General features: G+C 38.5%; 3 protein-coding genes across 3 annotated transcripts; 1 reads left to right on the forward strand and 2 right to left on the reverse strand.

The window, feature by feature from the left end:
• Positions 1-1,404: 1,404 nt before the first annotated feature.
• Positions 1,405-8,866, reverse strand: LOC111481966 (putative receptor-like protein kinase At3g47110). Its single transcript, XM_023127591.1, has 5 exons — positions 7,152-8,866; positions 6,735-7,108; positions 5,787-6,194; positions 2,222-5,013; positions 1,405-2,149 (listed from the first exon to the last, which is right to left on the reverse strand). The coding sequence occupies exons 1-5, from the start codon at positions 8,649-8,651 to the stop codon at positions 1,701-1,703; spliced, it is 5,523 nt and encodes a 1,840-aa protein (XP_022983359.1). The 5' UTR covers positions 8,652-8,866; the 3' UTR covers positions 1,405-1,700.
• On the reverse strand, positions 8,810-12,063 carry LOC111481967 (probable LRR receptor-like serine/threonine-protein kinase At3g47570). Its single transcript, XM_023127593.1, has 2 exons — positions 9,317-12,063; positions 8,810-9,234 (listed from the first exon to the last, which is right to left on the reverse strand). The coding sequence occupies exons 1-2, from the start codon at positions 11,985-11,987 to the stop codon at positions 8,810-8,812; spliced, it is 3,096 nt and encodes a 1,031-aa protein (XP_022983361.1). The 5' UTR covers positions 11,988-12,063.
• A 1,853-nt stretch (positions 12,064-13,916) lies between these two features.
• On the forward strand, positions 13,917-15,913 carry LOC111481968 (lactosylceramide 4-alpha-galactosyltransferase-like). The gene has a single exon (XM_023127594.1). The coding sequence runs from the start codon at positions 13,917-13,919 to the stop codon at positions 15,159-15,161; it is 1,245 nt and encodes a 414-aa protein (XP_022983362.1). The 3' UTR covers positions 15,162-15,913.
• Positions 15,914-16,597: the final 684 nt, after the last annotated feature.

Consider the following 16,597-nt stretch of genomic DNA (forward strand, 5'->3'; position numbering starts at 1 on the left):
GTTGCCATTATATAACGGTGGGGCCTCGTGAGGATAAGGGAAAACGACTTCTCACGTGCATCCTCCGAATCGAACACGTGTCCCAAATGACCAATGGGATCACGTGGACATACGAACAAATCCAGGAATCTCATGCTTCTCATTAAATTTATCCACTCGCAAACGTTTAGATCACGATGAATTTACATTTTTTTTAAGAATCCATGAAATATAAGAAAAAAAAAAATTAAGGGTAAAATATTTAATTATTAATTAATCTTTTGCCTTTATAAATTTTTTTTACATATGATCAATTTTTATCCTTTTTTTTTTCAATATTTTAAATATTCATGTAAATCATTCAATGTCACAAAGTTTTATAGTGATAAATATACATTTTATATAACATGGAAGTTATAAACATTTTCTTTTTTTAAATATTATCATTCAAAAAATTAGGTTGATTGAGAGTCGGTATGGGATTAAATTAAGCATTGACTTTCTTTGTCCTATGGATTGATTGAACTCGGCCGACGGTAAAGCATATTCAGTAGCTCTTTTCTTTCACTCGGTAATTATAGGTGTTTGTTTGGTAATAGGGGTTCCCTGGAGAATTCATCTTGTCTTGTCTTGCTTTCTTTCGTCTTGAAAAGCAACTATATTGATTCTAGAACTGGAAAGCAATGGAATAGTGAAACCGAGTTGGAGAGGTTAATGAGCTAATCTTTCTTTCCTTTCTTCTTGACTTAATACAACATTACCTATAGCCCTTAAAATAAGGGCAAGATAGACAAAATTCATTCATGGTCTTTATAGTAAAAAGAGTGAAAGAGAAAGTAGATGAACGATTAAAGAGAGTTTACAGTCTTTGAATCAATGAAGGAGTTAGCAGCTTGACAGTGTTTGAAAGCCGAAACTCTTTATGTTATGAATGAGAGATTAATAAGACAGAATTACTGCCCATTCACCTCTATTCCTATTCCCTTCTCGGATTGAAGGGGGTAAACTACTGTCCCTTCTCTTCTGGAACTGTAAGAAAAGAGGAAGAAACCTGACCCTCTACTATTCCCTTGCCTTCTTGAACGAGGTAAATAGATAGTAGTAGTCTTTCTCCTGCCTGAACTGAATCACCTCGTCTTGGCTCCTCTCAAAAGGCATTACATTACTGGCGAGTCAATTCTCTCTCTCTCCTTACTCTTCGTCTTCGCTTCTTCCCTTCTAACTTCCGACCTTATCTCTATTGGCATCTTCCTCTTGGTAAACTGCTTAACCTCTAACTGAAGAAGACCTTCTGCATCTCTATTTGCATCTTAGTATATGTAGTAGTCTCTCTGCTGTAAAAGGAAGGCTTTTTGATCGCATTTGAAACGACTCCAAGTGCGTGCGTGTACATTTCCCTATCTGAAACGACTCACACTGCTGCAATAACCGAATGAACTGAAAAATTCCACGTCTGAACTTCAACCCTTGAGAGTTGGCCACGAGGCAACCGCCTCCAACACCCCCATGCCATTGTGGTTGGAGGAGTCTTAGCCATCAGCCCACCACCTCTTAACGACCTAACCCAAACCCGGTAAGCCATGTCCCTCCCAAGTAGTCGGCCTCGTGGGCCGATTGGGGAAGCCTTCTTCCACCTTGAGATAAACGATGCCTTTTTCATCGCACATTCTTCCACCAAGAGCCCGATGCTAGTTGCCGAATAAATTCATTCGTTTCTAAGGTTAAGGTAACAAATATCTGTGGAACTTTTGGGTTGGCGTATTAAACTTGAGATAGGAGCTCTTAATTGATTGCAATTCGTTAATGACAACATTTATGGGCGTTCTCTCACCAGGTACAGGGGAGGAGCAAGATAAGCCAATTTTCGTTGCTGAGACTACACATTCTTCCATCCACCTTGGTACGAATCTCTTACGATCTTCCTCACTCATTATTGCGATTTCTTGTATTATATCTTCATTCTGTTCTTGTTGGAACGATTCTTCAAATAACGAAGGGTCAACTATGGCTAGCATACCTTGACACAACGCCACTGTAGCGAGTTCATGAATGTTCCCATCATCGCCGAACATGTCGTCGGTGGGTCTTTTTCCAATAATCATCTCTAATAGCAGTATTCCAAAGCTGAAGATATCTCCTTCAATTGAAATTCTACCACCGATGCCGTACTCTGCAATTGTTCACTCATTATTTGTAGCAATAGAAAATCGAGATCTAACAATTGTTATTGAAAGGAAAATACCTGGAGGGATATATCCGATAGAACCCTTAAGTGCAAGTGACATGGTTTGACTGAAAGAGGATTGGTAATTTGATCCTTCCAACATGAATTTTGCTAACCCAAAGTCCCCTATATGAGCTACCATATCTTCATCCAGCAATATATTGCTAGGCTTTAGATCACAATGAACAATGGATGTTTCACAATGATTATGGAGATAATCTAATCCACAGGCAATGTCAATCGCAACGTTCAATCTTTGAATGAAACTCAACCTTCTTTCATTGTGTTCATGATTTGTGGGGTGAAGCCAACCGTCTAAATTTCCATTGGACATGAAATTGTAGATTAGAGCTTTAAATTCATTTCCTTGTTCATCTGTGCTTGAGCAAGTAGTTATGATCTTGAGAAGATTTCGATGTCGTATACTTGCGAGAGCTTTGCATTCATCAAGAAAACTCTTGGAAGCACCATGCTGTTGAAGATTTAGAACTTTAATGGCAACAACTGATCCATCATTTGAAAGAATACCTTTATACACTGAACCAAAACTACCTGAACCAATAAAATTATCTACAGAGAATCTATCAGTTGCTCTACTGAGTTCAAAGTAAGAAATTTGTGGTAGAAAATCCATGAAGGAAGATGAAGTTGAAGCATTACTCCTTCCCTTCTTGAGCTTATAACACACATAAAGGATGCTTAAAAGAACAACAGTAAATATGACCGTTGATACTACAGGGATTAACACTTTAGGTGATGAAAACTTGGTGGATGAATGTGTTCGGCTAGGCGGGCACGAAGGTAAATGTAATTCTTGTAATCCATCACATAGATTATTATTCCCAAGAACAGAAATCATGGTTGAATTGGAAAAAACGCCTTCTTTGGGCACTTTTCCCTCGAAGTTATTATAGGATAGATTGACATACTTGAGTGAGTGAAGATTTCCAAGAAATTGGGGAATTGATCCTGATAGGTTGTTGCTGGAAAGATTTAGTACTTCTAGGCCTTGCAAAGCTTCTAACGATTGAGGAATTGTTCCCTCAAATTGGTTACCACTCAAATCCAAGTAAAGCATGCTTACACATTTACCAAGATTGCTTGAAATGTTGCCTGATAATCTGTTCTTTGATACATCCAACAATGTTAAACGAACTAATTCACCCAGTTCAAGTGGCAATGGACCTGTAAATGAGTTATTATTCAAGGCCAAGTAGACTGAAAGGGAGGAGAGACGAAGAACTTCTTTCGGTATAGCGCCGCTAAGTCGGTTACCAGATAAGTCAAGACCTATGAGGCTGTTGCATTGTCCCAAGCTTGTTGGTATACTTCCCTCGAGCCTGTTATCGTTCATGCAAAGCTTAGTGATCGAAGACAAGTTGCCAATGGATGGTGGAATTGACCCACTTAATTTGTTACCTTGCAACAAAAGCATCACCAAGTTCCGAAGATTCCCAATATTGGAAGGAACACTACCATTCAGACCATAGTTATATTCCACAGCAAAAATTTGCAAGTTAATCAAGTTAACGATCTCTGAAGGAATGCTTCCACTCAACCTATTTCCACCCAAGTTTAGAACTGTGAGCTGCTTTGAAAGGTTTCCAATAGATGAAGGCAATGCTCCTCCAAAGCGATTCCTAGATAGACCCAGACCCTTTAGACTAGTACAATTAGCCAAGGAACTGATGAAATTTAAGTCATCAGCCCCTCCACTTCCAAGTCTGTTGTCTTCAAAATTGAGTCTCTCCAAGCCTTTTAGCCTCCCCAACTCATCAGGTAGCATCCCAGTGAAACTGTTCTTAGGAAGATCCAGTACTTGAAGACCAGAGATGTTAGCAAACGTCATCGGAATAGGCCCTGTGAAATTATTACCACCACCGGCGAAGACTCGAAGGTTGGGTAGTGTAAATCCGATATTTGGTGGTATATTTCCTTGTAGTCGATTATTAGTCAGATATAACTGAGCCAAAGAAGTTATATTATAGATTGAAGGTGGGACTGTACCTGTCAAATAGTTCACAGAAACTGAGAAGAAATCCAATCTAGTCAGGCGCCCAAATTCTTCGGGAATATTTCCTTGAAAATTGTTATATGTGAGTGACATACGAGATAGGGAGGAAAAATTTGCTATCCAAGGTGGGATAGTTCCAATCAGATTGTTAACACCAAACCCGAGCCGTTCTAACTTGGTTAACATGAACAACTGGCGTGGAATGTGGCCTACTAGCCCATTGATACCAAACTCCAAAACAACAAGCTCTGTGCAATGACTTATATTGGCCGGAATCTCACCGCTGAAGTCATTGAAAGACAAATTGAGATGACGCAATTGTAGAAGTCGACCGAACTCATGGGGAATATGGCCGTGGAATTTGTTGTCTCCCAACCTGATTTCAGTGAGATGAGTCATATTTCCAAAAGAGGTCGGTATAGAGCCACTAATTTTTCGAGCTTCCAACTCCAAAACTACAACTCTCCAGAGGGTAAAATTGCAAGTAACACCATCCCAACCACAAAAATGCGTGGAATCGTTCCAGGAGCTCATGATTCCAAATGGATCATTGAGTACTCTGCTTTTGAAGTCAAGCAGAGCCAAGCGATCTGATTCATTTGCAGAAGTCGAGCTCAGGGATAGCAGAAATGTATGGTACAAAAGTATGCACAGAATCGGATTGCGCCTCATGTTGCGGCTGAGAACGGCCGGATTCGCGAGGACGAGCAAAATCGAATCGTCGGCTTTGGTAGCTTTATGGAGTTGTAATTTTCTTTGGAAGTTACTCATTGGATGGCCGTTTGGTGAGTTTAAAATGAGTCAATTACTTGTTCCACCAACCTTGTTTTAAATGCGGGTGGTTGAATGGTAAATGTTAAAATAAATATGGTCAATTTTCAAAGTTAATTAAAAGAACGATTAGATTCAAACCCAAAATAAATATAATTCAAAAGAAATTGTTTCCTTAAATAAAGGCCATAATCTATTATCCTTAAAATATTAAAGCTTTCATAGATTTTTTATGAACTATTTAATAATTTTATTTTTTCAATGCATAAACATAAAATGAAATATAAGTTTTTTTTATTTTTTATTTGAAATTTATTATTGACTAAAATTGAGATTATCTCTATAAAAATAATTAATAAATATTTTCAATAAAAAATATTAAATAAATATAGTTTAATAAAGTTACTAAATACTATGTAATGGGTCCTGATAAGGTCAAGGTAATAAATGTATGACATCGCCATTCTTATCAAAATTTGTTGATAGCTGTAGACTTTGAAGTGACCCTTTTGTCATGTTCATCAAAGATCATAAATTTAAATAACGTTATAATTTTTTATCATTATTTTAATTTTTTTTGATGATTTACCTACCAATTTTAATAAAACTCTTTTTTACTTATTCATTTCAATAAAATAAAATTTTGTACAAAAAAAAAAAAAAAAAAGTTATTGATTCCATATCAATTGAGAAAAGTTATTTAAAATACTTACCCTTGGTAAGTGGTCGAAGAACAACGGGGGGAAGCATAGGCAGTAATTTGGGTGTCAAGCTCGGGAAAACTGATGTTTATGGTACCTTGGACGAGGCTTAGTAAACTTGAGATAGGAGCTTTTAATTGCTTGAAGTTCATTGATGACAACATTCATTGACATTCTGTCTGCAGGTGCAATGCAGGAGCACGATATGCCGATTCTCAGCATCGACACTACACATTCTTCCATCCATCTTGGTACCCTTTCTGTACCATCTTCCGCACTCCTTATCACCATTTCTTCTATTCTCTCTTCCTTCTCTTCTTCTTCACGTGTTTCTTCAGGTAGCATACAAGGATCGAGTATGGCCATGGCATCTTGAGGTACTGCCATTCTACTCAACAAATGGATACCCACTCCATTCCCAAACATGTCGTCGGTGGGTCTTTTCCCGATGATCATCTCCAATAGTAGTATTCCGTAACTGAAGATATCTCCTTCCATGGAGATTCTGCTCCCAGAGCATTCATTATTACACCAATAAAGTATCTATAACCGCCTAAGCCCACCGCTTGGAGACATTGTCCTATTGGGACTTTCTCTTTTGAACTTCCATTTAAGGTTTTAAAACGCGGCTACTTGGGAGAGGTTTCCACACCTTTATAACGAATGCTTTGTTGCTTGTTCCAGCCGATGTGAGATCTCACAATCCACCCCTTGGGCACACCGTCTGGTGTCTGGCTTTGTTACCATTTGTATCGGTCCAAGTTCACCGCTAGTAGATATTGTCCTCTTTAGGTTTTTTCTTAAAGTTTTTAAAACACGTCTACTAGTAAAAGGTTTCTACATTCTTGTAAGGGATGTTTTGTTGCCCTCTCAACTGAAGTAGGATCTATAGGGAATGAAGAAGTAGCTTGCAAGATGATTCAAGAGTTTAGATGAAAGGAGAATACCTGGAGGGATGTAGCCTATAGAACCCTTGAGTGCCATTGACATGGTTTGGCTAAAAGATTATGGGTCATTTGATCCTTCCAACATGAATCTAGCTAACCCAAAGTCTCCTACATGAGCAACCATATCGTCGTCGAGTAATATATTGCTCGGCTTTAGATCACAATGAACAATAGGGATTTCACAAAGATTATGGAGATAATCTAATCCACAGGCAATATCAATGGCAACGTTCAATCTTTGAATGAAACTCAACCTTCTTTGGTTGTGGCCTTGATTTGCAGGATGAAGCCAACAATCAAGATTTCCGTTGGACATGAAATTGAAGACTAGAGCTTTAAATCCATTGCCCTGTTCATCAATACTCGAGCAAGATGTTATGATCTTGAGCAGATTTCGATGTCGTATGTTCGAGAGAGCATTGCATTCATCAACAAAACTCTTGGAAGCACCTTGTTGTCGAAGATTTAGAACCTTAATGGCAACAATAGATCCATCATTTGAAAGAACGCCTTTATACACAGCCAAAACTACCCGAACCAATGATATTTTCAATACAGAATCCATTGGTTGATTTACTGAGTTCCAAGTAAGAAATTTGTGGTAGAAACCCCTTTGAAGAAGATGAAGTTGAGCCATTCTTCCTCGACTTCTTAAGCACAAAACACACAAAAATGATACACACCAAAATAACAGTGAATGTGACAACGGATGCTATGGGGATTAACACCCTTGATGCTAGAAACCGCTTATTGGACAAATGTGTTTGGTTAGGCATGCACGGAGGTAAATGCAATTCCGGTAGCCCATCACATAGATTCTTATTCCCAAGGACGAAAATCATGGTTGAATTAGAGAAAACTCCTTCTTTGGGCACTTTTCCTTCCAAGTTATTATAGGATAGATTGAGGTAATTGAGTGAGCGAAGGTTGGCAAGAAATTGTGGAATTGACCCAGACAAGTTGTTGGCTGATAGATCTAGTTCTTCCAGACCTCTCAAAGCTTCGAAAGATGGAGGAATAATTCCAGTAAACTGGTTCCCTTCAAGAGACAAGCTTTCCATGCTCCTACAATTACCCACATTGCTGGGAATATTACCAGACAGTTTGTTCTCTGATACATTTAGTTCACTCAAACTAACCAAGTTACCAACTTCAGATGGCAATGGACCAGTGAGTGAGTTATGGTCCAAGCCTAAGTAAACTGAAAGGGAAGGGAGGCCAAGAATTTCCTTGGGTATAGAGCCAGTTAGGGTGTTATGAGTTAGATCAAGAGCTTGGAGGCTTTTGCATCGCCCTAAACTCGGTGGTATACTTCCCTCCAGTCTGTTATGGTCTATGTAAAGCCTAGAGATTGAAGATAAGTTACCAATGGAGGAGGATGGAATTGGCCCAGTTAGGTTGTTCTCATCCAAGTACAACCAACCCGAATTCTGAAGCTTCCCAATACTGGGAGGGATTCTACCGCTGAGATGGTTATATTCCATTCCAAGAATTTGCAAGCTTATCAGGTTTTCAATCCCACTAGGAATGCTTCCACTTAACATATTTTCACCCAAGGTTATCCTTGTCAACCGGTCCGAAAGGTTTCCAATGGTTGGTGGCAGTGCTCCTCCAAGACGATTCTTAATTAGACCCAAATCCATTAGATTAGTACAATTAGCCAAGAGACTGATGAAATTTAGATCACCAGCTTTCCCACTTCCAAGCCTGTTGGTATCAAAATTGAGTACTCGCAAGTCTTTTAATCTCCCCAACTCATGAGGTATCATTCCAGTGAGACTATTTCCAGATATATCTAACAATTGAAGATAGGAGATGTTAGCAAAGGACGTAGGAATTGGCCCACTAAAATTATTCAGATTGGGAAATGTAAATCCAATAATTGGGGGTATAGATCCTTGAAGTCGATTTTGAGTGAGTGTCAGGTCAATCAGAGAAGTTATATTGTAGATTGACGGGGGCACTTTACCTGTCAAATTGTTCTCATAAACTTGTGTATAATAAGTTCCGATCATCGGAATACAGAATCCTATTAACCTTGCTGCAATCGTATTTCGTCTTGCAGGGAAATGTCGGATCTGTAATGAACAGATGAGGGAGGGAGCTCATTGATTCTGATAAACCAAGTAAGCCAGCCTGCAAATTCTTGGAAACTCTTGTTGGTCGGACAACATTAGCTTGCCTCCTTCCACTTGAGAAAGGAGCTTTTAATTGTTTGCAACTTATTAACCACCACACTCATGGACATCCTCTCTCTAGGTGTTCTTGAGGAGCATGACAGCCCAATTCTCAATATTGATGCTACACATTCTTCCATCCTTCTTTGCTCTATTTCTGTATGATCTTCCTCACTCATTATTGCTCTTTCTTGTATTTTTTCTTCACCCTGTTCTTGTTGGCATGTCTGTTGAGATGGCAAATAAGGATCAACTATGTCCAACGCACCATGAGGCAATGCCATTGCTGTGAATAGATGAATGTCCACACCATCGCTAAACATGTTGTCTGTGGGTCTTTTTCCAATGAACATCTCCAATAGAAGAATTCCATAGCTAAAGATATCTCCTTCAATTGAAATTCTGCCTCCACTTCCGTACTCTACAATTGAACATTCATTCATTCATTCATCATTTTACCAACAGAAACTCAAGATGGATGAGTTTGAATGCAAGGAAAATACCTGGAGGAATATATCCAATAGAGCCATGAAGTGCAAGTGACATGGTTTGTCCAAAAGAGGATTCATTTGGCCCTTCCAGGATAAATCTAGCTAACCCAAAGTCCCCAACATGAGCTACCATATCATCATCCAGCAACACATTGCTAGGCTTTAGATCACAATGAACAATGGGCGTTTCACAGTGATTATGTAGATAATCCAATGCATTGGCAACATCAATGGAAATGTTCAGTCTCTGAATAATGCTCAATCTTTGACCCTTCTCGATATCTGTATGGTGAAGCCAACAATCCAAGTTTCCATTAGACATGAAATCAAAGACTAGAGCTTTAAACTCATTCCCCTTTTCATCTGTGCTTGAGCAAGAGGTTCTGATCTTAAGGAGGTTCCGATGTCGTATGCTTGTGAGAGCTTTGCATTCGTCAACAAAACTCTTGGAAGCACCACGTTGTTGAAGGTTAAGAACCTTAACAGCAACAACTGATCCATCATTCAAAAGAACACCTTTATACACAGAACCAAAACTACCTGAACCAAGCAAATTGTCTGCAGAAAATCCATTGGTTGATCTATTGAGCTCCAAGTAAGAAATCTGTGGTAATAAATCCGTAGAGGAAGATGAAGTCAAAACATTTCTCGACTTCTTCATCAAAAAACGTACAGATAGGAAGATCAAAAGAATAACTATGAAAGCGAGGGTAGATACTACGGGGATCAACACTTTTGGTGCTAGAAGCTTGTAGGAAAAATGGGTTTGGTCAGATTTGCACGGAGGTAGATGCAATTCCTGCAAGCCATCACATAGATTATTGTTTCCGAGGATGGAAAATTTGGTTGAATTGGAAAAAATTCCCTCTTTGGGCAGTTTCCCCTCGAAAGTATTATAGGATAGATTAAGAAACTTGAGTGAAGAAAGCTTGCCAAGAAATTCAGGAATTGGCCCAGACAAGTTGTTACTTGAGAGATTCAGTTCTTCTAGACCTTTCAAAGCTTCCAAAGATCGAGGAACCGTCCCCTCAAACTGGTTACCTCCCAAATACAAGCGTACCATGCTAATACATTTGCCGAGGTTGTCGGGAATATCACCTGATAATTTGTTCTGCGATACATCCAACAATGTTAAACTAACTAACTCACCCACTTCATACGGCAATGGACCAGTAAGTGCGTTGTTGTTCAAGGCCAAATAGACTGAAAGGGAAGAGAGTTTGAGAACTTCCTTCGGTATGCTGCCACTTAGATTGTTACCAGATAGATCAAGAACTTGGAGGCTTTTGCATTGTCCCAAGCTTGGAGGTATACTTCCCTCAAGCCTGTTATCCTCCATGAAAAGCTTGGTGGCTGAAGATAAATTACCCATGGAGGATGGAATTGTTCCTGTTAACTTGTTACCATTCAAATTAATAATAGACAACTTATGAAGCTTTCCAATACTGGACGGGACGCTACCGTTCACACGGTTGCCTTCTACTCCAAGAACTTGTAAGTTAACCAAGTTTTCAATCCCTACTGGAATGCTTCCACTTAACAAGTTCCTCCCCAAGGTTAGAATTGTGAGGTGGTTGGAAAGGTTGGCAATAGATGGAGGCAACACTCCTCCTAAGCGATTTCGAGCAAGACCCAGAACGCGTAGACTAGTACAATTAGTCAAGGACCTGATTATATCTAAGTCATCAACTTTCCCACTTCCAAGTCTGTTGTCATCAAAATTGAATCTCACCAGTTCATTTAAGCTCCCCAAGCCATGCGGTAGCGCTCCAACGAGACTGTTCTCAGCAAAATCTATGACCTGAAGACCGGAGATGTTAGCCAAGGATGTCGGAATCGGGCCTCCAAAGTTATTGACACCACCGGCAAAGACCTGAAGATTAGGAAGAGTAAATCCGACATCTGGTGGTAGAGTTCCTTGAAGTCGATTTTGAGTAAGAGAAAAGTAAGTAAGAGAGGTTATATTATAGATGGAAGGCGGCACAATGCCTGTCAAATAGTTCCCATAAACGCTCAAGTGTTCCAATTTAGAAAGGCGTCCGAGTTCACTAGGAATATTGCCTTGAAATTTGTTGAGTGCAAATGACAGAGCAAATAAGGAAGAGAAGTTTGCTATCCAAGGTGGGATAGTTCCGATGAGATTGTTACCGCCAAACCCGAGTCGTTTCAACTTGGTTAACGTGAAGAATTGGTGTGGAATCTGACCAACAAGCTCATTAAGACTCAGCTCCAAAACAACAAGCTCAGTACAGTGACTTATATTCGTTGCGATCTCACCGTCGAAGTTATTGAAGGATAAATTGAGATGGCGCAGTCGTGATAACTTACCAAGCTCTTGGAGAATTGGGCCATGGAAGTTGTTGTCTCCCAATCTGATTTCAGTGAGATGAGTAAGATTTCCCAAGGAAGGTGGTATGGAACCACTCAGCTGTCGACCTTCCAAGTTCAACGCCGTTACTCTTGTAATGCTAGTGTCGCAAGTCACACCAGCCCACTCACAAAAATGCATGGAATCGTTCCAAGAGCTCGTGATTTTGAGTGGGTCATTGAGCACTTTGCTTTTCAAGTCGAGTAGAGCCAAGCGATCTGATTCATTTCCGAAAGCCCAGCAGCTCATGGACATCAGAAAGATGCGACATAAAAAAGAGTAAAAAATTATGTGGGCATCGCAGCGAGGCCTCATCCTGTTGGGAAATACCAGATTTTGTAATGGAACAAAGCCTGATCTATCAGCCTCCTTGGAAGGATAAACTTAGTGAAGTATCTTAATGGTAGCAATAGGTTCAAATTCTTTTTGGATGTTATCATTTAATGACCCGTTTGGTCAGTTTTAAATGATTCAGAAGTCTTATCTTAGCTCGACAGCATTCATGGTGGTTCGGTGGTAGACGTTTTAACATTAATTCATGAAAAAGATATTTTACTTCATTTTTATGGTGATATTTATGACATTTTTGGTGGAAACACTCTAATATATATAATACTTTATAAAAAAAAATATTTTAGTAGTTATATTAAATAAATAGTTTAAATTATATTCATATTTACACTACTATTTATTAGTTGTATTGATAAAAAAAAATAAAAAATAAAAATTGGTATCTTTTATTCTATACGTTCTATATAAAGATATCCGTCTCAACAAAATAGGTTTGTATTGATGCAATTAAATAAAATTTATTAATATACCAACTTTAAGAATTAAATAAATAGTACCAAAAGACTAGATTTCTTTATAAATTAGAAGAGTAATAAAAATTGACAATTAATTTTGATGAAACCGTTTTACATTATTATCTTTACAAAAAAGAAAATATTCTAATTCAAAACTAAAAACGTACTGAATTAATGTAATATAATAAAGAAGTTTTGAAGAATTCCTTTTTGTTCTGTTAAATCCTGTCCACTATATTTGGTAAATGTAAGTAATACTGGAAGCTTGATAGACAAAGTTTTATATAATAGTAATAAGAACTTCAGAATGATATTTCTTCCTACCTCTCATTGCTTGAAGTTGTAGATGAGGCTGCATTTCTTATTGTGGCTCCTCTGAGATATGTGGGCACCAAACACGTCCGCATGTAACCACAATGATAAGCAATTACCTGCAGAAAAACAATTTGGATAACAAATAACCAAGTAAACGAACCTGTAAGTTGTATGCTTCAAATGTTTAGTACGCAATTGAGTTAGTTGCACAAAACTTGGGCAATTTGGACACTGCCCAAAGCCACCTAAATATTGTCCGCTTTGATCCGTAACGTCATCAGGGTCATGGTTTTAAGACGCATTATTGGAGAGAAGTTTTTACACCCTTATAAAAAATGTTTTGTTTCTTCTCCAACCGTGGGATCTCACAATTCACCTCCCTTGATAGTCCAACATTCTCGTTGTTGGCACATCACCCGGTGTCTGACTCTAATACCATTTGTAACAACTCGCGAGTACCGCTAGTAAATATTGTCCGCTTTGACCCGTTACATAACATCATCAGTCTCACGGTTTTAAAAAAGTGTCTACTATGAAAAAGTTTTCACACCCTTATAAAAAATGTTTTGCTCCAACCGTGTGAGATCTCTAGTTGTCATCCCATCTCCCCGTTGCTGCCATAATTTCTTATTCTAATGTTCTTTGCCTTCATCTTGCCCACATGTGTCATTATAATGAACCTAACTTTCCCTCTCCTTTTCTTCACCTTTTGAAATGTAATGACCGAAACTGGAGGCTGCTGGTCAACCATGAAGTACAGTACCTGCGTTATTTCATAATGTGAAAGTCTTCTATGAAAGAAAATGTTCACTTCAATGCTTTCATACTCGACGGTTGGATTTTTATAACTAAAACACCACCTTTGTGATAAGCACTCGCCACCGTTCTTGAAATCTTAGATTTGACCCATTCAATTCTATTTCCTTCTGTGGACTTTATAAAATATGACCAACCTCATCCAGGAGACCAAGCAATCCGCCTGAATAAATTAATTTCCTTCTAATTGTGTCTTCCATTGGTGTGATCGACAACAAATTCCCTAAAATCATGAGTTTATCCTAATAAGCCTCATTGCATATATCTGGATTAAGCTTCTCTTGTGGGAAAAAAACTCCTGTAAGAAATGTCCGAAAGGTGTGCTATAACACCCATATTGCCAGCCATCTTGCTCGCTGCCATCATCTTCCTCATATGTGGAGATTGCATAATCTACAAAGTTTCCTTTCCAACAGTATCCATATATGAGAAAAACAGTTCAAACTCAACAATTGCGCACATCACACAAGTGCACATTGAGCCAACTTTAGTTGGAGAGCCACTGCAGTCCTCGCCAAATAACAGAGATGATAATGACAGTGAAACTTTCGATTCGCTAGTAATTCCATCCAATCTTTCAGGAAAAAAGGCAAGAATTGATTGGTTTAGGAAGCATCTTCCTGACTTTCGGATTTTGCAGTCTAACAACTTGACGCAGAAGTTCCACGATCGATTTCTGGAGTTCCTCAGCCAAAAGTGTGAGACACAGTTCTTCATGACATGGGTATCTCCAGCAAGGTCTTTCAGGGGCAGAGAATTAATGGCAGTAGAAAGTGTTTTTAAGTCTCACCCACGTGGATGCTTAACTATTCTATCAAGAACACTGGATTCAGAAAGAGGCTGCCAGATTCTTAAACCTCTACTTGATCATGGGTTTAAAATTCAGGCAATAACACCGGACTTGCCTTCGCTGTTCAAAAACACCCCGGTGGAGGTTTGGTTTGATGAGTTGAAGAGAGGAAAAAAAGACCCAGGTCAGATTCCTTTAGCTCAGAATCTATCTAACCTCATGAGACTTGCAGTTTTATACAAGTATGGAGGTGTTTACATCGATACAGATTTTATTGTTTTGAAGTCTTTCATGGGTTTGAAGAACTCAATTGGCGCACAAAGTATTGATCCAGTATCTAAGAACTGGAGAATACTGAATAATGCTGTTCTTGTTTTTGATAAGAATCATCCACTTTTAGAGAAATTCATGGAAGATTTCGCATCAAATTTTGATGGGAGCAGATGGGGATATAATGGACCTTTTCTGGTCTCCAGAGTAATGTCAAAGGTAACAGGAGCCACAGCTAGACTTGGTTTCAATGTCACCGTATTGCCACCTGCAGCGTTCTACCCAGTGGACTGGACTAAGATTGGTGAACTTTTTAAAAGGCCAGAAAACCGAGCTGCTGCAAGTTGGGCAAAAGCAAAACAAGCTCAGATAAATAAAGAGGCTTATGGAATACACCTATGGAACAAGCAGAGTAAGAGTCATATAACGCAAAAGGGAAGCGTGATAGAAAGATTATTCTCTGATCATTGCATCATTTGCAGCTATACTTAGGATTAGGGAAAGCTCAGGAAAATAAACGTAAGATGTATGAAACCAACAAATTATTTAATACACTAACAGTGAACCATTTTCCTCCCAAGAATCATAATGAGATCATGACCCAATCTTTTATCCCAGATGTGAAATTTCCCAAATTATAGCGATTCTTTGTTTTCGTCTGTTTTTGTGGGTCTGCAATTACTCTAATGCACAACCTTTGAAGGCATCAAGGGTTTACTCAAAGACTCAAATAAGAGACCTCTACATAGGTGTTTAAGAGAATGAATCTTCTCCATCGCGTTCATTTACTAATTTTCTACAATATCATGATCAGAACTATTACTCTCTGATTCTTTTGAACCCAATCTCTGTGCAATATCATGTCTAGATGATTATATCTGAAGTCTACAGTAGAGGCAGGTTTTATTGCCGTCACAATACTTCCTCCCCAAATAAATCTAACCAGTCTCCAAACTCGGACTGTTAAGGCCACTTCATCTTCATAGAGTAACCAATGCACTTTACCAATTAATCAGCTGTGGAAGCTCAAGAACTATCAAGTTAAATTCAATTAAATGGTTTAATCATGCGAGCAAAACCAACAGGAACGAGCAAATCATATGAAACTAATTTCAAAATCAAAGAGTAACGACGTGAAATACTGCTTAGCCGGAGAACAAAGACTCGTGAAAATCAATGTCAATAAAATCTTGGCCATTATATTGTATAATATTTGTTTGGAACAACGAGTACCCCTGGCCCGAACGCCTCGCCTGCGAACTTTTTGTATTAGAAAAACAAAAGTCCAAGCGCGAAGGGCCACGAGGAGAATATAATGAAAGAAAACCCTAATTAATTTAGAAAAGCAACACCAAACAAATAAACAACACAAGTGTGCGTAAATTTCCATACCACTGATTGAATCGCTTTCCCTGACTGCTATTTCATCGCCTCCGCCTCAATGAGACGCAAAGTAAACAAAATCTAAGAACTAAAAAGTTGGAAGAAGAAGATGAACTCCTAGGGATTCTGCTAGAGAATACAAAGTTCAAGCCGGCAAGGAGAAAGGCCGAGAAACCGACGGAGGAATTGTAAGTGGAACGGTAGAAGCGGACGCCATAACTAAGCCAAGAAGCTACGTACAAAATAATATAAATAAATAAATAAACAAAAAAAAAAAAAAAAAAAAAAAAAAAAAAAAAAGGCAAGGACTTGTTCGGAAAATTGTAAAAATTTGGCGGGCGATGACTTTAATTTTCAATAGTGAGAAGAGTTTTAAAACAAAATAAAATATTTCATTATAATATAATATAGTTTAAAATAAAATAAGGCAAGTATTTCACGATGACGTGGCACCCAGAGTAAAGTATTGTGGTCAAAGGGCGAAAGCGTATCAGCACTGATTAACATTCTTTTTAATAGATCTGTCGATGATTAATGTGTCGGCA

Source organism: Cucurbita maxima, unplaced genomic scaffold (assembly GCF_002738345.1).
Source record: "Cucurbita maxima cultivar Rimu unplaced genomic scaffold, Cmax_1.0 Cma_Scf00007, whole genome shotgun sequence".
In the NCBI taxonomy this organism is placed as follows: Eukaryota; Viridiplantae; Streptophyta; class Magnoliopsida; order Cucurbitales; family Cucurbitaceae; genus Cucurbita; species Cucurbita maxima.

Excerpts from the sequence above, each read along its gene's own strand:
- LOC111481968 (XM_023127594.1), top strand. The coding sequence starts at position 13,917 with ATGTCCGAAAGGTGTGCTATAACACCCATATTGCCAGCCATCTTGCTC.
- LOC111481967 (XM_023127593.1), bottom strand. The coding sequence starts at position 11,987 with ATGAGGCCTCGCTGCGATGCCCACATAATTTTTTACTCTTTTTTATGT. Across the intron at positions 9,235-9,316 it reads TATTGGATATATTCCTCCAG|AGTACGGAAGTGGAGGCAGA; the intron begins GTATTTTCCTTG and ends GTTCAATTGTAG.
- LOC111481966 (XM_023127591.1), bottom strand. The coding sequence starts at position 8,651 with ATGATCGGAACTTATTATACACAAGTTTATGAGAACAATTTGACAGGT. Across the intron at positions 7,109-7,151 it reads CGGGTAGTTTTGGCTGTGTA|GTTCTAAATCTTCGACAACA; the intron begins TAAAGGCGTTCT and ends GTTGCCATTAAG. Across the intron at positions 2,150-2,221 it reads TATCGGATATATCCCTCCAG|AGTACGGCATCGGTGGTAGA; the intron begins GTATTTTCCTTT and ends GAACAATTGCAG.